Source organism: Apaloderma vittatum, unplaced genomic scaffold (assembly GCF_000703405.1).
Source record: "Apaloderma vittatum isolate BGI_N311 unplaced genomic scaffold, ASM70340v1 scaffold8970, whole genome shotgun sequence".
Classification (NCBI taxonomy): Eukaryota; Metazoa; Chordata; class Aves; order Trogoniformes; family Trogonidae; genus Apaloderma; species Apaloderma vittatum.
In genome coordinates this window covers 1-23343 of record NW_009696141.1, presented here as the reverse complement: position 1 = coordinate 23343, position 23343 = coordinate 1, and the positions used below count along the sequence as shown (strand labels likewise).

Genomic DNA, 23343 nt, shown 5'->3' with positions numbered 1-23343 from the left:
TCATTTGAATTGCGATAAGAATTGGCTGTGGCTGGACTGCTATCCTTCAGAATTTGCCATCAATGGGCATTTAAACGGTGATGTCCTCTTTGCATCAGTGCTTGCTGCGTGTCAGCAGTAAGCCCACGTGCTCATTTAGTTGCAAGTAACAAGCATTAGACTTGAAAGCTTTTGTAATGGATGTGATATGTCTTTGAGAGGATAATTCACTGGTAAACACAGTAGGGAGAAAAGAATATCCAAAAGAGAGCTGGCCAAACATTAGAAGGGGATTCACATCATGCAAGAAGTATTTTTTTTTCCTTTTGAAAGTTTATTTTCACTCCAGGTTCAACTGAAAGAATCAGACAAACAATGAACACATCAAGGAACCAGAAGGGCTGTTAAAAGTTTTATTTCAGAAGCACCAAAAGGATTTTTTTCTCAGTAGTCTCTGGGACATTGAAACTTCCTACTCATATGTTCTTGTAATTTTCCTCCACTGTTTTTATGCTGGTTTTGTAGAGTGGTGGTGTGTGGTTCTTAATGTTAGTGTGTCTATCCTTGGGAAGTAAGCAAGATTGCTAGCCACCTGCACTCTGAGAAAAAAGCTTCTTTGATATTTGTATCTTTTTCCCACACTTCCTTAACAGTTTACCTCCAGCTTCCCTCAGAGAAATCTTTTTTCCTCTCTTGTTGAAGAATCAGCTTGAGTTGAAGAATCTGCCTTCCTTGGCAGGGGCTTAAATTTCTTTGGCTAATTTTTGTCACCTCTCTGATACTTGATGTATGCATCCATGTCTGACCTTGCTAAAAGAAGCGTTTCTTTGATCTTTTACCTTTTTATTTAATTTAAATTGTACTTAAAATTAATTGACTCTTGTAGTTTTCCTCTGATTTGGCATTTGGCTAAAACAAGGTGCCTTCCTTATAATATATTTAGAGAATTTTATTTCTCATCCATTATTTTTTCAGGAAAGTTCAAATAAAAAAAGTCTGATCTAGTTATTTATAATTAATGAGCAAAAAAGCTTTTTGGTTAAGGTTTAAAATGTTGTGCTAGAAGAAAATATCTGTTAACTTTTTATGTACCAGAGTCATGAGCGAAGTACTTAAATCTAGTATGCCCTCTCCATCGCATCTCAAGTCCTTGAAATTCATGGTCAGCAACATATAAAAACCTTATCTTGAGTAATTGAAACATTAGATAGAGCAAAATTTTATTTATCACAGACAATGGGCACATTTCCATGAAACTTAGCATCCGTTTCAATATTATTTCCTCATCCTTATTGATGTAGAAAGTGCTGACACATCTTTTTTGGGTGTGTTTTCAGATTTTTGGCAGAGATCCTGTTTTCTTATTTATTATATTTTTAGGAAATATTTTCTCTCTTCTGCTGTTTCTGGCCAGCTCTACTTCTGTGTATTATGACCCCCTTCACCCTATATGAATGTTTGGTAAACATTATGAAACATTCATTGCATTCAATCCTCAAAATACAAACACAATATTCACAAATTTTGGTAAATTCAGATAACAAATAAATGTGTAACAAGCAATCTGTTTTTCACATGTTCTGCAATCAGAATGAATTTGGCTAGAAGCCTTTTTGTTATAAAATATTTCCTCAGCTCTAATTAACTACTTACAGTGGTCATAGGCAAATCCTGAACTGAATTCCCTACTCATATAAAATTGATTTTAGTGGTGCCTTCATCCTGTTTGTTGGTTGTTTCTTTTAAGCAAATAAGATGGCTTTTTGTAGCAAAATCTTGCCCTGGTTTGTAATTTTTATTGCTACAAAAATGATTTCCATGCTTATTTTGTACAACGTGGGTCACCACCTTTCAAACATTGGACTTGAATAAAGAGCACACTCCCCCTCTGATTACCAGCAACGTTTTGGTAGTGAAGCATCATGGTAAAATTGGTTAAGGACAAATTGCTGCTGACAACATACATTCCAAATGGGGAGCTTTTGCTTCTTGCAAACAATTGATTGCGAGATAATTAATATTGAGAATAGTTCAAATAGTTTTGGGATCGGTGGTAGCCCTGTGTGTAATGACCCATCTACATGAATGGAAAACTCCCAATACCTATCTCATGTTATTCATAATGTGAGCCACTTCTATAACTTCTTTACTGATTTCCAGTGTTCTGTACTGTGTTAGCAGCCCTTTGATACCAGCTCTGATTTCCTGGGGTTCAGATCAATTTAAGATCTCCTAGTTTGTGAAAGCAGTTCACACCTGTTTGCTGGTGATATCTTGTTATTGGTGAGGTTTCGTAGCCCAAGTGGTGCTAGCTCTGGGTACGGACTTGTTACACGCTCTGTGTTGTGGGAGAGAAGTAACTAATGAGGAGGATCTGGCTGATGTGCTTCCCGATTCAACTGAGAAGGCAAAAGCACTAACTCGATATTTTATTTTTTTTTTTGTTGAAGGTGAGTAAACATGGTGTTTTCTTCTCCTCCTCTGAGGACCTTGAAAAAGCGCCGGTGAATATTTATTTCTGGGTTTATTTCTTTATTTCCTCAATTGCTCAGTGCAGCTGGCTTGTCTGATAGTGGTTTGTGAACAACCAGAAGATGGTCAAGATTGACCTTCACAGGGGCTTTTCATTAAGCTGTTTGAAGCCCAGTATGCTAAGAGCCTTTGAAAGTGAAGGCTCAAATGTTGTAAAGGAAAAGGTTTAAATGTTCCTTTATACTGGATTTGCTCGAGATAGTCTATGGCCTTCACACCACCCAACACCATAAGAGACTCCAGTTCTTCTGTTTATCCAGCTAAGTCTGCTGAGAACTATACTGACCTTTCAATAATACAAAAAAAATCTCTCTTTGAAGATGGCCAAACTGACATCCACAAAGGAGATATTTCCTTTCTAGAGGCAAGTTAGGATTTACATATGGTTCCCATTTAAAGGTATGCTTTGCTATCAGGTACTCTGCTGAATAACATGGTATGTTTATAAAATACTCATCCCCTTGTTATGTGGGCAAGGTAGTATACATCCATTTCTTCACTTCAGTGTGCAAAGACTGATAATTACTCTTGACTGTTATTCTTCTGCATGTTTGCAAGGAGAACTTGCATATATTTAAGCAGCTTTTTCGCCTTTCATCTGCTATGGACGTGTAGTTGCAGTCATTGAAGTGCAGCAAAGCTTTAGGTTCTTAACAGTATAGGTGTAGGCATGCTTAAAAAATAAGTGAAATAAAATAGTTGTGATGCAGCATGTTTTAGTGCCTTTTTGAGTGTGGAAATGAAAATTGTTATAATCATGAATGGAGGCTTAGACTAAAACTGTTTCTCTGATATACTTGTATGCCTCTTCCCACCCCTCCCCTAGGTGAGAATAGAGATACTTTATAATGGGATTTAATGACATCTACGTGTAAACATTCTTTAAATTATTCTTTTAAAATTAGTAAGGATTTTATTGAACTGTCTTTGCCCTTTCCAGAACTTCTGAGCCATCCATTGTAGAGGTAGAATAGTAAGTACGGTCCTTCCAGAGGTACAGCTAAGTACTTGAGTTACGGACTATTATTTGCCAGCAGAATTCATTGCCCTTTACCAACAGGGTAAGTATTTGAATTTTACACATGGGGAGACTGAAGCACCAGCAAAAGCTCGATATGCCTGTGACCTTTCAGCAGGCTGCTGGCAAGACTGTGGGTAGACTAGATCTCCCCTCTCTGTCCTCTGTTTTGCCCCTCTGCAGGGAGAATTCCTCATCAGAGAACAGCTGAGGAACTAGGCTAAGGCCTCCATGGGAGGCAGCTTGCAGAATAACGTCCCACACCTTTCTATTGACATAAAGACTTCTGTCTACAGTCAGTATGATTACTGAGGTATGGCAATGAAAGACCATGCGGATGATATTGCTGGTGCACTTCTATAGCCAGTGTCGTCTTTATGGTTTATCATGCTTTCAACATCACTTTGAATCCGAGTATGGAAGAGCACAAACATTTCTTTTTAGGTGGTTTTTCAAAATGTGGTCTAAAAGGGCAAATGTCCTGTAATTGCTTTGCTGAGCTACCTTCATCTTCAATATTTTCAGTAAGCAAAAAGACATGCCTATATCCTGGTCTGCAAGGAGTGTTGAGAGGTGACAAAAAGCTTGGGACCTTCTGTTCTACAGTGGGCTTTTCTTTAGTCTGGGCAAAAAAGGGCAGTGTCTTTAGGTATTTGGGTTGGACAGCTGTTAGGTTTTCTTCTCAGATATGTGGAAACAAGTTCCATGTCTGGTCTGTCATACTGAAGTCTTGAAATTCTAGAAGTGATTGTCAGGTATTAAACAGAAGCTAGTCTTGTTATTATAACAGAAGCTATTCTTGTTAATGTTTGTTAGCAAGAAGAGCTTGCAGATGTCACTGCTTACGGATTTGGTGATCTCTGGTCATCGACATTTTTCATTAGTGGTCCACTTCTGAATAAGATCAGGAAAGAAATGAACTTTTAGATGAGCTGAGTGGGTCTTGTTTCCTGACTTGAAGCCAGAAAAGAAATATCCTTTATCTTTCTTCTAATTTCCCATGTTTCTTTTCCGGTGACAGCTAGACTAGAAGTTGAAATCCTGAGAAAATATTTGTATTTTTCCTATAATACAAAATTTCAACCATATGGAAAAAGGTTAGGCTTTCCTGCAGGTATGAATTCAATTACTGAATTAAAATAATTAAAAAATAAGATAAAATTCTCCTTTTTGGACTGTTCTTATCACACCAGAACACCTTTTGGTTCAGTATCACTGAGCAGGCTATCGCCAGCCTGGAGAATAGCTTTGATGCAAGTTCTATTTTAATAGGTTCTGCAAAAATACAAGCAGTTTTATGTTTGATTTTTTCTTTTGCTATGTAGTTAAATGATATTGTTACATAGAAACAAAGTGAACAATAACCCCACAAACATTCTCCTCACCCAAATCCTTAAATGTTAACAACTCAGTTTGTTCCTTAGCAGATGATTACTCAAGTTTCTTGATAGGCTGGAACTGACTTCACAATACCAGCATCATACGTGGTGGCCTGCGTTATGTTGAGCCATAATGGTTGCCAGAGCTAAAACTTGTTGTTTTCTTTCCTTTTTAAAAAAAAAAAACATGAAAAATATCTCATTTATCATGTTTTTTATTACATCTTTATGCAGGTGGTCTCCATACCAGGAGACGAGCCTGATTGGGCAGGAGACTGGAGCCCCGAAGGGGAAACGGGCGTCTCCTACCCCTATTGGGAGGGTTGGCAGGTACAACATGTGGTGTTATGTGAGTCTATGGGAGCATCTGATCTTTTTCCCCCCTCACAGCGTGGGAAAGTTTCCAGTTCCAAAGCACCAGTCTGGTCTCCGTGTGTGGCTTTCTCCATAAACGGTGGTGTGGAAGTGTAAAGCATGCAGCGCATGTAATTTAAATCTCGAGCATGTGCCAGATAATCTTATCATTCTCCAAGTGGACATGCATGGAAGAGCTTCGTAAAGGGGCTCTGTCTGGGCCTGTCTTCTAAATTTTGTTTTGCTTTTCATGTATTCCTTTTTCTTTTGATGTAGAACTCATTAAAGACTTCAACACGGCGAAAGAAGAGAACGTCTTTTAAAAGAAAAGCCAGCAAAAGAGGCAATGAAGTAGGTATTCAAGTGCTTTGGAAACCAAGCTCCTTTTCTTCAAATGTTTAAATGCAGACTTTAAAGTTTTATATATTTACTGAAATGCTTAATGTATTTTTTCCCACTGGAAAACCTCCAAGCTATTGAATTTGTTGTGGGAAGAGGTAAGTTTTATCAAAACTTGTACAAGAAGTTTTATTTGCCAAGTCGATTTTTTTTTTCCAAGAAAAAACATACCAAACTTCAGAAGAATCAGCAACCTAACAAAATTGGATTCCCTTGGGATGTAAGAGACTCGGCTCAGACCCTTGGTTTCCACTATGCAGAGCTAGAGGTGTGAAACTGGGGTTGAAAAATCAGTGATGAGTGCAAGAGTCTAGTCTAGTTTGAGAGGGTGTCTCTCTCAGGAAATCTCATATTGGAAATATTCCATTTGTGTGAAAATTAACATTGAGCTACCCACAGAGCGAGAACAGATGAATGATCTGATGGTTTGACTTACCACATAGCTTATAAAAGGCTTCCTTTCCACACCCTGCCTAATGGATTAATTATATAGGTGGACAACAGTTTCATGGGAGAAGTGGAAGGAGACTCACATCTGCACAGGGCTCTCTGGTTAAGGTCCTCACTTGTGTGGATGAGAACTGCAGACCAGAAACGTGAATCTGTGTCTGCCACAGCCCAAGAGAGTGCCCTCACTACTGGGCCCTCTGGTGTCCTGGTGGGGTAGGGAGTAGGGCGGCGGATGGTTTTCTCATTGACTTGTAATGTTTGATGTGGGGCATTTGTTCAAACACAGGAGGGCAGCAAGGCTGAGAATTCCAAAGCAGATTATCTGCAAATAAGTGCTGATACAGCTTGTGTGCTATATGGAATTCGTGAAATAAGTAGCTTATCTTATTAATTTTCCCTTGGAAAATTGTTAGCATTAGAAACAGCACTTTATCTGACACATGTTGGGACTAAGCAAACAATTATTTTTTTGGGGAAACAACACTGAGAAAAATTTAAAAATAATTTTCTGTTGGCCTGAAGTGATTTCCCGCTCCCCCCTCATTTACTTACTCAGTTGTCTCAGTTGGATAAATTAGTCCCAGCTGAGCACCACATCAGCACAGTTGTACTGTTTCTAGTACCTGAGGAAGCTTTGTCAGAGTTAGGTTGTGTCTCGTGTGCATGTTATGCCAGGGAAACATACATAACTTATACTAAAGGTGTTTCTTGCTTCTATTTCTCAGGATAACAAAGGTCGGCCATTTGTGATAAAGCCTATCTCCTCTCCACTCATGAAGCCGCTGCTGGTTTTTGTCAATCCAAAAAGTGGAGGGAATCAGGTAAGAGCACCATCTAGATCCAGATCATAAAGTTTTAGTGTAGCAACAGGGTTTCTGCAAATAAGACTGCTTCTTGGTCAGTCAGATAGGAAGAACTCTATGCCTAAACTGCAGGCCCAAAGAGGTACTTGCTGTTGAATGCCCTTACCACTTCAGTGGAATTGGATGGAATGGATACTTGAGTATGTGAGCAGATATATTCCTGTCTTCAGATTCTTAAAAGGAATCTTAAATGATAGTTTGGAGGTTTTCAGAAGACTTCTTATTTACACAGAAGATTTAGATTGCAAATGAACTCTCAGACTTCTCTTTTATCCAAAAATTAGTTTAGTTTCACTAGGAAAGCCTAGTGAAATTAGTGATGTGAAATGACGTATCCCTATGGCATTTAAAAAATTATTACTGGTCTTGTACCACAGAGAACCAAGTTTCAGTGACTAGCATGCAGCAGAATTCATTCTTAGGGTTTTTGGAGTTAAAACTTAACCAAGTGAATGTGTTCCAGATTAGTTTTGCCACTTTTTGAATATCAGATAATCTGAATACCTTGTGATAAACAGAGCCTTCTAGTTGAAAGGAAGATATTGATGTAAGATGGAACAGGGACCTACAGAGCGTGGAGAATAGCATAGCTGCTGCTCACTTACTCCTTTGTTAGAAGAATTAGGGAAGATATCAAATGGAACTGTAAGACTCTGATTCAAAACAAAGAAAAAATTCGATCCTTTTCATAGTGTGTAGTTCAGCTGCAAAACTCCTTGCCATAGGTTGTTGCAGATGCTAAAATTTACATGGGCTGAAGGAGACTTTTGGAAGATCCTGAAAACCCTGAAGGTTACTAAAGTTCTGTATCCACTTCTGGCTTGAGTTCTATGAATTACAAATACCTGAGACTGGGAGAATACCTACAACAAACAACATTTATTTTCTAAGTTCTTATATCTTTTCCTAGGCGCTTCAACTGCTATTCTTGGTTCTCCACTTAGGGGAAGGTGTAAGACAGAAAAGGCATCCCACAGAAGTGGGAGCTACTGAAAATTCCTGACTTGTATTTCCCAGGCAATGTCTGAAAGGCATTCTTGAATTGCTCTGAAGTACAAGCTTGCCCCACAGAGTTCCTATCGCTCTTCTGCTAGTAAGAGATCCTGCCAATTTGTGTCTGGGCAGAACATGAAGGAAGGAGATTAGGTGTCTGGAATATGAAGCCAAGAGTTTGAGCATACAGAAGTTATATCTTTACATGATGGACTGGCCATGCTACTTTGAGTGACGGGCAGCTGTAGCCCATGGAGTCCTTGGCCTCTGCTTCATTAGGTAATAGAAGGCTACAGTTGTGAGCATTCATGGTGGTGATGGTGGAGGTTAAAGCAGTGTCGTTGCTTGGATGTTGGGCAGGACACCAAATTCGATGGTGGATTTGCCCACAAGCTTGTTCAGTTTCTTGCTGTCATGGATGGCTGAGGGTGGTATGGGATAACAGGTTTCTTTTTGCAGGTGATGAGAGGCAGGGGACCTGTTGCTGTGGGAGCTGAACCTTTGGTCTGATCCCAAATGTCTGTTCTTCTGAACCATTAGTGATCTGTGTTGTTAAATTTAGTCTGTATGTCTGCATGTGCACCATGTTGGTGGGCTGCTGTTTTATAGAGCAGTAATCTGCTCTGCCACTTCCTAGTTTGCCTTTCTTGGTTTACATTTTCTTTATAAAGCACAGAAGAAAGAAAAGTAGTCCAAATATAGTGAATAACAAACACTATGATTTCTAGTAATTATTAAACTATTCATAATTTCCCTTCCTTTGATTTTTCTCTCTTCCCAGGGCACCAAGGTTCTCCAAATGTTTATGTGGTATTTGAATCCACGCCAGGTCTTTGATCTCTCTCAGGAAGGGCCAAGAGATGCGTAAGTTCTCGAGCTCCCAGCACTTTGAACCGTTATTATTTTCTGATCAGGAGAGCAAACAAAGGTCCAGCATGGATAGATTAATAGGCTGTGTATGAGAGGGGAGGTCTGCAGTGGTGGCTCCTGTGAGGAGGGAGAAAAGAGCTCCCCCCATGTCAGAAACAGCCAGTTTTGGATGGCTGCAGGACAGATTCACTGCTGATCCTGATGCCTGACCATTCCCTAATGGCTGAGCATTTTGATGGGGTGAGACTGCCTCCAGATTTCCACGCCTGACAGCAGGTTGCAGCTATCTCTGCTTGCTGAGTAGCTACCTCAGCTTATCGGGGCAATAGTTGAAGTGTGAGCCTCTTTCAAAGGAGGGTGGCCTTTTAAAGGGTTGGTTCTTGCTACTAAGGGTTAAGAGACTATCCTATGGTATTTGAGATAGGCATACTTGCTTTACATAACTGTCTGTCACAATTTAGGCAGGAGCAGAAGATACTAATAATGGAAAATCAAATATTTACCTGTATAAGAATGGTCTTAAGCAATTGCTATTCAAGGCCCTCCAGGCTTTTTTTTTTTTTTTTCCTGCAGAAACACCTCCATTGTTGATCCTCTTGTGACATGTAGAAGCTTTAAGGCAAACACAGTTTTCAGTGCTATGTAATGGAGTTAAAGGAGAATTATGTCCTCTGGTCACCCAGCCCTCTACGTGTGAATGTAGCCCATCTGTTAGGAGATATTTCATTATGCCTCTCTTTCAAGCAACTAAAGGAGCAGGTCTTCAGTGGGTTCTTCTTTGGGTCTCCCATTGGTATCTTAGATCAGATATCCAGGAAAATAAATCTATTGGATGTTTGTGCCTTCTATAGTGTCAAAAAATAGTTACTGGTTGAAGAAGCTGTAATGTTCTACATGACTCAGAAATAGCGGCTCAGCAAATTCCGATGAGATTAAGATGTCGGGTAGTGATAGGACTGAGAGGGAATGGATTGAAGCTAGAGATGGATCAGTTCAGACTGGACATTAGGAAGAAGTTCTTCACCATGAGGGTGGTGAGACACTGGAACAGGTTCCTCAGAGAGGTGGTGGAAGCCCCATCCCTGGAAGTTTTTAAGGCCAGGCTCGATGGGGCTCTGAGCAGCCTGATCTAGTGGGAAATGTCCCTGCCCATGGTAGGGGACTTGAACTAGATGATCTTTAAGATCTCTTCCAACCCTGACAATTCTGTAATTCTATGATTTTTTTTTGTGTTTATTTCTACAGTCTTCATAATGGATATTCAAAAATGCAGTAAGCTGTGGTTAAACCATCACTTGGCAAAATGCGTATAAATTGTCTGCATTTTTGTTCTGACTTTTTTCCCTTTTTCCCTTTCCCTCCCGTGGCCAGGCTGGAGCTGTACAGAAAAGTGCCAAACCTGCGGATCCTGGCCTGTGGTGGGGACGGGACGGTAAGTGTTTGGTGCCTGACAGCCCTGGGGTCATTGGCCAAGTGATTAAATAAATTCCTTGCAGTTGTGGATTTCCTACCTACGCATTTTGCCTGCAGAACCACATAATGTACCTTCTGCTTGTGAAATCTACTTATTTCTTAAAAAAAAATTTGTGTGACTTGGTTTGCATGGAGATGGGGCCAGATCCTAGTGTCCCAATCTCTTCTTTATGCATACAGATTTAGTGCAATTTAGCTTAAAAACAATGAAGACTAACTTTGCTGGCCTCCTCTTGCTGTTTACACAGATCTGAGGGTCTAGAGGGTTAACTCAGTGTCTGGGAGCCATTAAATGTTGATTTCTGCTCCTTTCTGCTGTTATCTCTGTGGTGTCCAAATGCAGTCAAATAGGGTCTCCTCTGTGCCTGAAGAAAGTGAGTTTCCCTTCTTTCTTTACAAAGTGTCTGTGAGGAAGGATCTTCAAGTGATCGTAACTACCAGCCTGTGATCTGCCAGATCTAGATTCAGTATTTTTTTTTGCTAGTGTATTTCTGTATGTTAAGCAAATAAGGTCAGATCTTTAAAGGGTTTAGGCACCTTCAGCTGGAGATAGGCTCTGCAGCTCAGAGTCTGGAGGCCATGAGCTGTAATGGAGGTATTACAACCATATGACACTTTTCCAGTACTTAAAGAATATTTTAAATCTTGGTCTGTGTTGCTGAGTCTTTAATATGGTTAAAAAACTTACCTTTAATCTCTGTGAAACTCAGTCCCCCAAAACACATTTGGCAACAGTCATAACAGTAAGTATGGTAAGGAAAATGCATTACTGCTTGCAAGGTGCAATGGCTGGCCAGGACAGACATGCATAGATGTTTAGGGCACTGTAAGGATGTTTTTGTAGTGAGATGAACACACCCCGCACTCCCTCCTTAACCTGTTTCTGCCTGTATCTCTGGGGGAACTTTCTGTTCAGTGTCTGTGGGCTCTTCCAGAGCCCCAGCTGTAAGGGTTATTAATACCAGCACTTCCCGTGCAAGAATGAAGGAAAAAACCCCTGTGATTAGACTACTGTGTTGCTGGTACCTGGGAATATAAGATATTATTACTGAATTGTGAACTCTCCTGGAGAATGCATTTCTTTGGCTGGAGGCATACGCAGGAAAAAGTATTTAAATCTGCTTATGAAAGTATTTTTCATCCATCTGAGGAGGCAAATATTTTAAAATGGCGAGGGAAGGGATTTTGTCTCAAAAAGGTTAAAAAGAGGACTGAATGTAACTACATTGAGTCTGACCACCTTTTGTTTTCCCTTTGCCGAGCAGTGCTGGCGACAGGTGGCAGCATCTCCCCATTGGTACGAGCAGCACTCCCCTATTGCCTTCGCGGCTGCTCAGTCTGAAGCAAGTTAATACCTAGTTATTCCCAAAGCCATTACATCTAGAAATGAAAAATCTGGGTCAAATGGACTTAGTGAATATTCAATGAGAGCAGATGTTACCTCGCATTATTGAGGCGAATCAGAATTTGTTGTAACTTTTCCATCATTGCCGCTTGCTGTTCCTTTCCAGGGCTTAAGTGGAAAGCTTTGCTTTCAAAGCAGTCAGGAGCTTTCTATTTACAGGGAAGTGAAAAGCTGTGTCATCCTTGGCTGTAAAATTAATGTGCAATGTTTAGAAATGACCTCAAGTTAATTAGCAGTGTTGTACTTATAAATTAGCAATTTGAAGTTTCTGTTTATCAGTTTAAATCATTTACAGAAGTGGCAGGTCTTGTAATGTTACCTGAACCAATGGGGGGCTGAGGCACAAATGTACAGATTAAGCCAGCAGGAAAGAAAAAGGGCTAATGACAAAGAATTCTTTTAGAAGTCCTCGCCCCAGTGGAGTTATCAAGAGTCTTTATTCTGTTATCAATACCGAAGGACAGATAATTTGAAAGTTAATAGATTATTTGGCTCTGAAAATCCCGGTAGGACTTGACTTAGTCCTACCATGGCGCCTGTGGTAGACCTAAAGTACCTTTGGTGACATCCAAGATCATGAGTTGATTCAGATGACTGTTGTCAGACAATGAGCTCTAATACGTGATCACACCGCACATAAATGCTTTAATAACTGGATGATTGGTTATGATAAATAACTGTCTGATTAATGCTATTTCTACAAAATTAAATTTATCTGTCAATAGACTTGGAGAAAAAAAGACCAGAGAACACTGACCAGCATGGTGGTTGCTCTATCTATCAGGTCACACCCTCTGCAGTCCTTTGAATTCCAGCTGTTGTACCAAGTGCCCATGTTATGCTGGATGCGTTTTGTGAAGCTTCAGTATCATTCCAGGGTGGGGATAAGAATCTATCTGAAAACATAGCAATATTGTTGTGCTAGGAAAAATCCTCTCTAGAAAGTTGCAGTTTTCTGTCTTATTTAAACACTCACATTTCCAGTGGAGATGGCATCTTTCAACATTGGTATCAGGAAAAAAAGTAATAAAATTTTATCTCTTTGTGTTTATTTTTTTCCTTTAATTCTTTATTTAAACATGCGGTACAGGTTCTTTCACAGATTGAGAAGTAAATGGTGAGTTTAAGAAATAGTCCTATTTTCTTGTAGCAAAAATTTCAGTCATGACAAGTTTGATAGCATCAGCAACAATTCTTTCCTCCTGTGGAAACTACTATTTAATGAAAACAAAATATTTTACAGTAATTTGTTCCTTCTGGCTAGATTCCTATTTGAAAGTTTTATGTAGTCCAGAATAGGAATAGGAGAAAGAAATAGCTTTCTAAAATAACTAATAGCTTATGATACAAATGAGCCAGATTCATTGTTCCAACCCAAAGCCTTCAAAACTGAACATTAGAGTCTTTTATTTTAGTTGGGTTTTTTATATACATGCACGCACACACACATATATATATACATACATACATGCATATATATATATATGTTACTAGAATATATATGTTATGTTATGCTTTGCCCTGAGTAAAATAATTCAATGTTAAAGTCTCTTGTCTGGTAATGGGAGACCTGTGGGTAAGTACGTATTTGCTTTCATTTGGACCCTCTGCTCTGAGATACCATGTTGTTTTAATGTACCTCTTGCATCTTCTTTAATAACAGTTGTCAAAGGTTTAACTTCTTTTAGCATAATGGCACTAAAAAAAACTATCTTAATTTATCCATATTATTCTTTGCTCATTTTTACATATAGTATTTTTTAGACCAATATTTAGGTATCTTTATAATAGCAGGAGTAATTCTGTGTTCTTTCACTTCCTGCTTAAAGAACAGTAACTTACATGTTCCCTTTCCTCAGTATCTCTCTGTGCTGTTAGAGATTGTTTGCACAGGAGCTTCATGAAAACTGCTGTACCTGTTCTCTGAAAGGTGAAGCCTCAGATGGGGCAGTTGTAGAGTTAAATTTCAGATACCCTCAGTTTTCCTTCTCCCTTTTGTTTTACTTGATCTTCTCTGTCAAAGGACTACCATCAAAATACATCTTTTTCATTTCTTCCATCCCTTATGACTAACAGTTCTCTCCATTTCCCATTTTATAGGTGGGCTGGATCCTCTCCATTCTCGATGACCTGCAACTCAGTCCCCCGCCTCCGGTGGCTGTCCTTCCGCTTGGCACTGGGAATGACCTTGCCCGCACCCTTAACTGGGGTGGGGTAAGCAGTGGCTGGGGTACCCTTATGTGTGGGCTCTCAACTTGCTGATCTGATTGTGTGAGGTGGAACTTCATTTTTGGCTGAAATAGCAGGCAGGGCTGTGTCCAAGGTCTGCTTCAGTTAGGCACAATGGTTTGGTTCAATCTCCAGTCTGGAATCTTGAATTACTAATGATATAGTTGTTGTAATAAAAGCGTGCATAGATGTATCTATCTGGTTTTTCAGGCCAAATAACGAGGAGGACATGCAGGCTTCTAATTTAAGCATAGTTTAAACTTTATTTCTCTGTATTTATCCTTAATGACACCACTAGAGTTATTCCAGGCAAGGCAGGTACACTTTGAGTGCCTCTCCTTGCTGCCTCACTTTGCCTGCCCAAGACTTGTGTACCTCAGCAATAGATTCTTAAAATGCTTGATCAAAACTTAGCAATGTTTTGAGGTGTTCTTAGGAGCATATGATCTGGAGTTTCAGGCCTGCCAGATAATTGATGAGACACTTGCTTTGCTTTCACGGTTTATGGCTGATACTCTGGTGATACTCTGCTGTCAGGGTTACACAGATGAGCCAGTGTCCAAGATCCTGTGCCATGTAGAAGATGGGACCATTGTCCAGCTGGACCGCTGGAATCTTCAAGTTGAGCGCAATCCTGAGTTGCCGCAGGATGAGCTGGAGGATGGGGCACGTAAGGTTAGAGACTTCTTTTTCCTAGGGAGACAATAGGACACTTAAGAACATCTTGGGGTCTGCATGGGTGGGGAAGCTCTACAACTTTTTAATACTTTAGTTGCATCTCTTGGCTTTGAGCTTTTCATGTGTCAGCTCTTCCAAGAAGTGTGTGAAATACCAGCCATTTGGTTCTTGTTTGTAATTTCCAGGCATTAAGCATTTATCTCAAGAACTAAAACCTGGAAAAAAAGTCCTTAGTGTTTATCTGAAAGGTCATTGTTGTTTTTCTCTAGTTAACCTGGGGTGGCAGAAGAAGAAACCCAGTGACTACCATCCATTCCGGAATAAGACAAAACTAAAAATAGGCTGTAGAATTTTATTCCTTAGGATTTTGCTAATGAATATCAACTTTTCATTGTTTTACAGCAACGTGTGGTGTAATTCTTCATTCAACGACTTTTTGTGTGGATCTCCATATAATCTCCATTATGGTGTCTTGATAGTTGAAGAATGGGAAATTTTTTATGTGAGGGGGATCACATTTATAGTAACGTGCTGTTTGGACTAGAGGTGTTGAAAGTGTTACAGTCATAAAAAATTGATTGCAAACCATTTTCCTCTTCTCAGTTACAATTTCCAGCTTATCTATTGGATGCTACTGTTCTCTCTCTACATCCCTGCTGGGTGTGTGTAATGATGAAGAGGCCCTACCTCATGCATCCGCGATGGAATTAGGGCCTCTTGTATGGAACTTACATTGCTGCCAGTTACATATGAAGCAGGAAGAACACAGCTTGAGTTTTGTTCACCATGCTGAGCTTGAAGTGCCAGCAATTAGGAAACATTTTGTATTGGCATGTTAAGTGGAGCGGCATTATGGGAAACCTCAATGACAACAAAAGCAACCTTTTGATGTGTTTACGAAGATATATGTACGTAATATCATAAAGCACTGTAGATGGGTTTGCTTTCTTTGGGCTTTTTGTATATGAACGTGCTCTGAAAGCTATTACTTCAGAGCAACCTTCTGCATAGATTTCCCTGGCATGTTCTACTTTCTTCTTCATAGGTTTTCATGAGATGCCAGATTTTAAGTAGTTAATTCCTAGAATGTCATGGATGTTTAATTCATATTATTTTTATGTGTCTTTTAATTATCCAATTACAGCTTCCTCTCAGCGTCTTCAATAATTATTTCAGTCTTGGATTTGATGCACATGTTACACTGGAGTTCCATGAATCTAGAGGTAATAGGAACTTTTTATTTCCTGATCTTGGGAATGGGCAGTTATTTTACGAATTACAGATAGAGTTGGATTTAACATCCTGTTTTTATAACTCAGAAAGGAAGTTGAAACATAAAACCCCAAGGTACATAAAGTAGGAAGGAAGAGATTGTGTCTTAAGTTTCGAAGGGAATTCATGATTTAAAAAAGAAAAAAAAGTGGAAGAGTGGCATTGACTGGAGGAAAAGGGCTAAAAAGGGAGGTTTTCAATGTCTGTGATCTTCTGAAGAAGATACTAAGTACATCTATAAAGGAAGTTTGTGCCGATGCAGAAGCATCATAATAAGAGCAGAAGGAAAAGCAAATGTACATCAGGTGTAAATATGGAGGTCGAGGGAGGAGTAAAGCTGCAAGACTGTGGAAGCAGCAGGAGGGTAATTGTGTTCTCAAACTGAACAGCTATGGATGAGTATAGAATATTATAATTGGGCTTGGTGCAGACCCGAAGTGTGTCTATGCAAAGGAGAGGTTTTATTGTCCACAGAACCGTCGGGAATGTGAGCTGTCGTAGCATCATCTGTCCCCTTGCTGATGGCAGTTTTACCACCCTATGCAAATCCAGACAGGGCTTAACGGGTAGGCAGGCTTTGGACTGATGCGAACTGCTGTGTTTATGCAGTTTAGGCAAGCATGCTTGTATGGGAAAAAAACCACCCTTGTTCAATTTTTCTGTGTTCAGTTTTTGCAGGTGTTTTTTTCTGAATCACAGACTCCTTTATCTTCACTTTCATACTATCGGAGTGTCATTTCAAGATGAAAAGATAGCACTCTAGTGCCATGCTAAATAAAGATCAGGATACATGATGGAATGAACTAATGCATATTTTATAATGTTTAAGACTGCTTTAAGCTTTAGGAATAATAATGAGAGGCCACAAAAGGGCACGGGAATGAAATGATGACAGCTGTATGCATTTTTTTTTTATCAATGCATATCATTATGCATTGCTAATGTGACTGTGAATATACTGTATAGATGAAATGCACGGCTACTTTCTTGCTTAATGGAGGCATTACTTAATAATGAAGTTATGGAGACCTATAAAGAATGGATGTTATTCCAGAGATGCCAGTGTTTTAAAAATTTACATGGATGAAAAAATACTTGGCAGAGCAAGCTGTGTGTCTGGGAGTGGATATGTGCAGCCAGGAGTGCCTTTCAATGCACAAATCTTTGTTCTTACAAGTACTACTGCTAGTGTCTTCTTTACATTTTCAAAAGCTAAAATTTACAAAGCGAGTTCTCTATATTTTAAGAGAGGAAAACTTATAGACTTGGAGGTGTTGCCAGTTGTGGGGGATTTTTTTAATTGTTTTTTATGTGGAATTGGGATGGTTCAGCCTGGGTAAGAGAAGGCTCCAGGGAGACCCTGTTGTGGCCTTTTAGTACTTAAAGGGGCCTTATAAAAAAGGGGAAGGACTTTTTAGTAGGGTGTGTTGTGACAGGACAAGGGGTGATGGTTTTAAACTAAAAAAGGGTAGATTCAGACTAGATATAAGGAAGGGGTTTTTTTTATGATGAGGGCGGTGAAACACTGACACAGGTTGCCCAGAGAGGTGGTAAATGCCTCATCCCAGGAAACATTCAAGGTCAGATTGGATGGGTGCCTGAGCAACCTGATCTAATTAAAGATGTCCCTGCTTGTTGCAGGAGGCTTGAACTAGATGACCCTTAAAAGTCACTTTCAACCCAAACTATTCTATGATTCTATGAATTAAGCAATTAAAACAAATTCTGATCTTATTTACAGTTGAAGATAATCCAAAGAAACTCTTAGCAAAACTTTAGTAAAACTTAAAACACTTCCATGACTGTAGCCCTTGGTCCATTAAGATAAGTGGTTGTATACAGGAGCTATTGTAATCACATATATTATTAAGACAAACACCATGCCTCCTCTCCCTCCCATAAATAAATAAATTGATTTGAACTCTCAGCCTATCAAGGCACTTTATGCAATAGACATTGGTCAATTGTTTTATTTAGAATAAGCAATGGTTGTGATTTCTGAGAGGAACCTGAATTTTGGCCTTTTTCATGGCAACTGCTACCCTTGTGACTAATCAGACTGAGCCTTGAGGGTTGTTTCCAATGTAATATATTTAGCTCTGCTGCTTCAGGAAGTGTTCCGGGTAGCATAGAATCATTCAGTTGGAAAAGACCCTTGGGATCATTGAGTGCAACCATTAACCCTGCTCTACAAAGCTCACTCCTAAACCGTATCCTTCAACACCACATCTAAATGACCTTTAAAGCCCTCCAGGCATGGTGGCTCAACCACCTCCCTGGGCAGCCTATTCCAATGTCCAACTGCTCTCTCTGTGAAATTTTTTTCCTAATGTCCAGTCTAAAGCTAATCTGTCACAGTTTGAAGCCATTCCCTCTTGTTCTTTTGCTGATTACCTCTGAGAAGAGACCAGCGCCAACCTTTCTACAACATCTTTTCAGGTAGTCGTAGAGCATGATGAGGTCTCCCATCAGCCTCCTCTTCTTCAGACTAAACAGGCCCAGCTCCTTCAATTGTTCTGCACAAGATTTATTCTCCAGGCCCTTCACCAACTTTGTTGCCCTCCTCCACACTTGTTCCAGCACCTCAGTCTCTCTCTTGTATTGAGGTGCCCAAAACTGGACACAATACTCAAGACGTGGCCTCACCAGTGCCAAGTACAGGGTGACGATCACCTGCCTACTCCTGCTGGTCACACTGTTTCTAATACAAGCCAGGATGCCATTGACCTTCTTGGCCACCTGGGCACACTGCTGGCTCCTATTCAGCCTCTTGTCGATTAGAATCCCCAGATCCCTTTCTGCCAGGCAGCTTTCCAGCCACACTTCCCTAAGCCTGTAGCGTTGCATGGGGTTTTTGTAGCTCAAGTGCGCAGGACCTGTTACTTGGCCTTGTTGAAGCTCATACCATTAACATTGGCTCATCAATCCAATCTATCCAAGTCTCTCTGTGGAGCCTCTCTACCCTCGGGCAAGTCAACACCCCCCCGTAAGTTGGTGCCATCTGCAAACTTACTGATGATACGCTTTATGTCCTTATCAAGATTACCAGTAAAGATGTTAAACAGAAATGGTGCCAACGCTGAGCCCTGAGGAACACTACTTGTGACTGGCTGCCAGTTGGATTTAACTCCATTGATGACCACTCTTTGGGCCTGTCCATCCAGCCAGTGCTTTATCCAGCAGATCATATGCTCATCCAAGCCATGAGCAGCCAGTTTTTTCAAGAGAATTCTGTGCAGAACAGTGTCAAAAATCTAGGTAGACAATATCCACAGCCTTTCCCTTGTCCATTAGTCAGGTCATCTTGTCATAGAAGGAGATCAGGTTTGTCGGGCAGGATCTGCCTTTCATAAACCCATGCTGACTGGGCCTGATCCCCCGGTTGTCCTCTATAGGACGTGTCATGGCACTCGAGATCATCTGCTCCATGACCTTCCCTGGTAATAAGGTCTGACCAATAGATCTATAGTTTCCTGGATCCTCTTTTCTGCCTTTTTTGTAGATGGGTGTTACATTTACTACCTTCCAGTCCATTGGGACCTCCCCAGTTAGCCAGGACTTCAGGTAAATAATGGAAAGTGGCTTGGCGAGCATGTCTGGTAACTGTTTCAGCACCCTTGGGTGTAACCCATCTGGCCCCATAGAATTATGTGCGTTTAAGTGGTTTATCAGGTCACTGACCACTTCGTCTTTAATTGTAATGATCTCATTCTGCTTCCTCTCCCTGTCTCCTCTATCATGAGGCTGACCGTCCAGGGAACAGGTAGTTCCAGTGCTAAAGACTGAGGCAAAATAGGCATTGAGCACCTCAGCTTTTTCCTCATCCTTTGTTAGTATGTTTCCCTCGGCATCTACTAAAGGATGGAGATTTTCCCTAATCCCCCTTTTGTTGTTATTGAATTTATAGAAACACTTTTTATTATCCTCAACAGCTGTAGCTAGGTTTAGCTCTAGCTATGCTTTGGCTCTCCTATTTTTCTCCCTGCATAGCTTCACTACATCTTTGTAGTGTTCATGAGAGACCTGCCTCTTCTCCCAAAGGTCATAGACTCTCCTTTTGTTCTTGAGGTCCAGCCAGAGGTCCCTGTTTAGCCTATTTAGCAACTTGTTTCATTTTCCTCTCGTTATCCTTATGCTTTGGTGGGACAGGGGAGATGGAATCTATTTTGTCCTGTTGGCATGCTCTTTGATCCCTCAGCTCTACAGGACTGTTCATTTGCAGGACACCTTTCCCTCTACATACATCAAGTCTAACGCATTCTACTTCCTACTGCCCCGATGGCTTGAAAATGATCCTGTGGTATGTCAGAAGTAGGAGCAGTTCAGAATGTTGAAGGACTGCTGAGTCTTTGACCTCAGAAAGACTCTTTCCGCTCTAAACTGTGGCTTTGGTTCTGGTCAGTATTTGTTGTAAGATTCACCTAAGTGCCAGTGCTCTGGTGGTTCATGCCCAGAGAAATGAGAGAGCCACATCAGAGAATGTGTAGCACTGTCACTGAGCCTACAGGAGCCTCCAACTTCTTAGCACAGAGTGTTTAGACTTTCTGTAAAGAGCTCTGAGCTCAGTAAACAAGATGAGATTTACTTACGCAGGTAAATTAATTGTTTGAAGAGGTGGCCCTGAATATGTTCCAGGCTCACCTGCAACGCAACAAATGGCTGTTACAGTAGCTGAACAAACGATCAAACGAGAAGTACAAAGTAGCTCATTCTTACAAAATGGGGCCTTACACTGTGAGATGTAGTGACTTCAAAGAGAACCAGTAACATTGTTCCAGGTGGTCATGTGAGAAGAATTAATTTGCAAGTGTTGACACCAGTGCCATACTTTAGCCAGAACTATCTTGACAGTTTCGTGTTTTCACTTGGGAGTCACTGAGCAAGGGTTGATATTACCACTGAAGACAGTGTCAGAAGGGCTACTTCTAAGATCTTTGAATGCCACAGACAAGGAAAGCAGCTCCCAAGGAGGTATGAGAATGATATGTATTCTGGGAAACGTGACTTATACTGGGAGATTAAAGGAGCTCCATTTAGCTTATTGGAAAGAAGGTTAAGAGTTGATTTAATCACTGCCTGTATTTACTCAAGGAGAAGATATCTGATAGTTGAGGGCTCTTTAATTTGGCAGAGAAATATAATGAGATTTAGCAGTTCAAGTCTGAAAAGTCCAAGATAGGCAAAAAGAACACCCTACATTTATTTTAACAGTGAGAATAATTAACCACTAGATGTTCATTACTATTGGGCTATTAACATTCTTCATCACTTGGAGTCTAATCAAAATGAAACAGCTCTCTAAACTTTTAGATTAACCGCTTATTCCTTTTTTTTGCTGCAGAAATATTCGAGTAGAGGTGTCTATTCCTCACTACCTCTGTGTAAGACATTAGAATTAAGTGACTGTTTCGTCTTGTAATTTTCTAATGCTTTACTCCTGCTTCAAAGGATGGATTAGTGTTTCATGGATTTCTAATAATTCTTAGAGATCTGTTCTGTGTTGGTAGAAATAGAAGCCTCACAAATGGTACTGAGGGATCATAAAACATGTCATCTGAGAGGTGCTAAATTAACTGATTGTAATCTTGTTACCTCTTTGCTCATGCTTCCATCTCTTTTCACTGTACAGGAAAGGGGAAGGATTGAATATCAATGTTTGAAATCTGATAACAGATAACAGCACAGATGTGTTGCTCTCGCACAGGAGAAATATATTTATGTTGATATTTCCACTGAGTGATGTGTACTTAAAACACCATAGTGCTAGGAGGGAGTATAAAGGTACAATAAAGCATTCTTCATTTATTAGAGCATTCATATTTTTCGTTTTTGTTCTTTCACAGAAGCAAATCCAGAGAAATTCAACAGCCGATTTAGAAATAAAATGTTTTATGCAGGGGTGAGTCGAGACTTGTCTTCCAGACTGATGCTAACTTAGCTGTTTAAATGTTTTCTTAAGTACCTTCCCCCTCACCTTCTAACATGAGGTGTTCATGCTGGTTCATTTTACTTGTTGCAATTTAAAGTACACGTGTACCATTTCTGGCAGTGTTGTGCAACAGTGTCTGGAAAGTGCCTGAAGCACTCTTGCTTTACAGAGCTTAGCAGGTGAGAGAAATGCTGCTCCTTTGGACGTAGGACTGGTAATGTCTTGGTCCCCCTGCTTCTGGCTCATCAGCTTCTCAACAAACTGGTCTGCTTCTTTCAGGGTTTGGGAAGCACATTAATATTGACTTTCCTAGAGAAATTACACAAGTGTTGGCTTGATCTTTGTAGTTTTGAGGAGTAGTCTAGGACACAGAGTTATGGAGAATGGAAGGCAGAGATCAGCTATATGGAGTGATTAATTTTTATGTGTAAATACGCTAAAATATTGCCCACCTTTACATTCAGTATGTACATGGACAACACTTTATCCTAAAATGCCGTTACTGAAAGAGAAACACTAATTTGATAATACGTGACATGCAATATCTTTCTGAATTAGACTCCCACTGTACCCATGCGCCTTAAACATGGAAACAAACATGTGAGCAAGAATTTGCATTTAAATGCTTGGGTACCCAAGGACCTTCTTTGATTAACTTCTCAGAAGTAGCATAATTAAAAAAGAAGAAGAAAGAATATATTTCACAGAAGAATGGCATTTTGGTAACTACTTCTGTGGTGGAATAAGAAATGAGGAAAGAGAAGAGAGGAAGCTCTGACAATAATTCCTGCACTTATTTCTGTTGCAGGCAGCCTTTACAGATTTTCTGCAAAGAAGCTCCAGAGATTTATCCAAGCATGTTAAAGTTGTGGTAAGTATAAGAAATTGTCATAGTATTGTGGGAAGAGGGGGGCACGGAGAGAGAGCAAGGTGAGAGTTTAATGGCTCTGTTACTTTTCAGTTTTGAGCATGACATTTGCAACACATTCCAAGGAAAGTCTTGGGAAAGTTGTTACAAAGCAGCAACACTTCTCTTGTCTGTGGCTCCATTCAGCAATTTCTCTGTGCTCTGTCACTTTGGCTTTGTAGTGTGATGGTACAGACCTGACTCCAAAGATCCAGGAGCTGAAGTTCCAGTGTATAGTGTTTTTAAACATACCCAGGTAAGCTCAAGACAGATACTTGTAGTTATAAAAGAAAAATAATAATAATTTTTAAAAAAGATACCTACAGGTTCTCTTAGACTGGGTGAATGTGCAGGAAGCGTATTGCCACTGTACGGCCTTCTTGAGAGCTAGATGCTTGTAATACTGTTAATTATCAATATGGAATGGGATCATAGTTCAGGATGCTGTGAAACCATCCTTTAGAAAGTTGAATATCCTGACACTGTGATAACAGAAACTATTAACGAACATACTTTGAAGAGCTGTGCACCTAGCCTGTGAAGAAGACAGTGCAGACATAGATGATTGATCTTTTACTTAATTAGAAGTAGAGTGTTAAAAAAAAAAAAGAGG

General features: G+C 40.0%; 1 protein-coding gene across 1 annotated transcript in view; it reads left to right on the top strand.

The window, feature by feature from the left end:
* LOC104277129 (diacylglycerol kinase iota-like) overlaps positions 1-22986 on the top strand; it is a gene marked incomplete at both ends in the record, with an annotated part of 28572 nt that extends 5586 nt beyond the window's left edge. The window contains 11 exons of the mRNA XM_009873682.1: positions 5143-5238; positions 5539-5613; positions 6837-6932; positions 8749-8831; positions 10209-10269; positions 13816-13929; positions 14482-14619; positions 15767-15845; positions 21738-21793; positions 22632-22694; positions 22913-22986. Coding sequence (XP_009871984.1) covers positions 5143-5238; positions 5539-5613; positions 6837-6932; positions 8749-8831; positions 10209-10269; positions 13816-13929; positions 14482-14619; positions 15767-15845; positions 21738-21793; positions 22632-22694; positions 22913-22986 — 935 coding nt within the window. The remainder of the gene's footprint in view (positions 1-5142; positions 5239-5538; positions 5614-6836; positions 6933-8748; positions 8832-10208; positions 10270-13815; positions 13930-14481; positions 14620-15766; positions 15846-21737; positions 21794-22631; positions 22695-22912) is intronic.
* Positions 22987-23343: the final 357 nt, after the last annotated feature.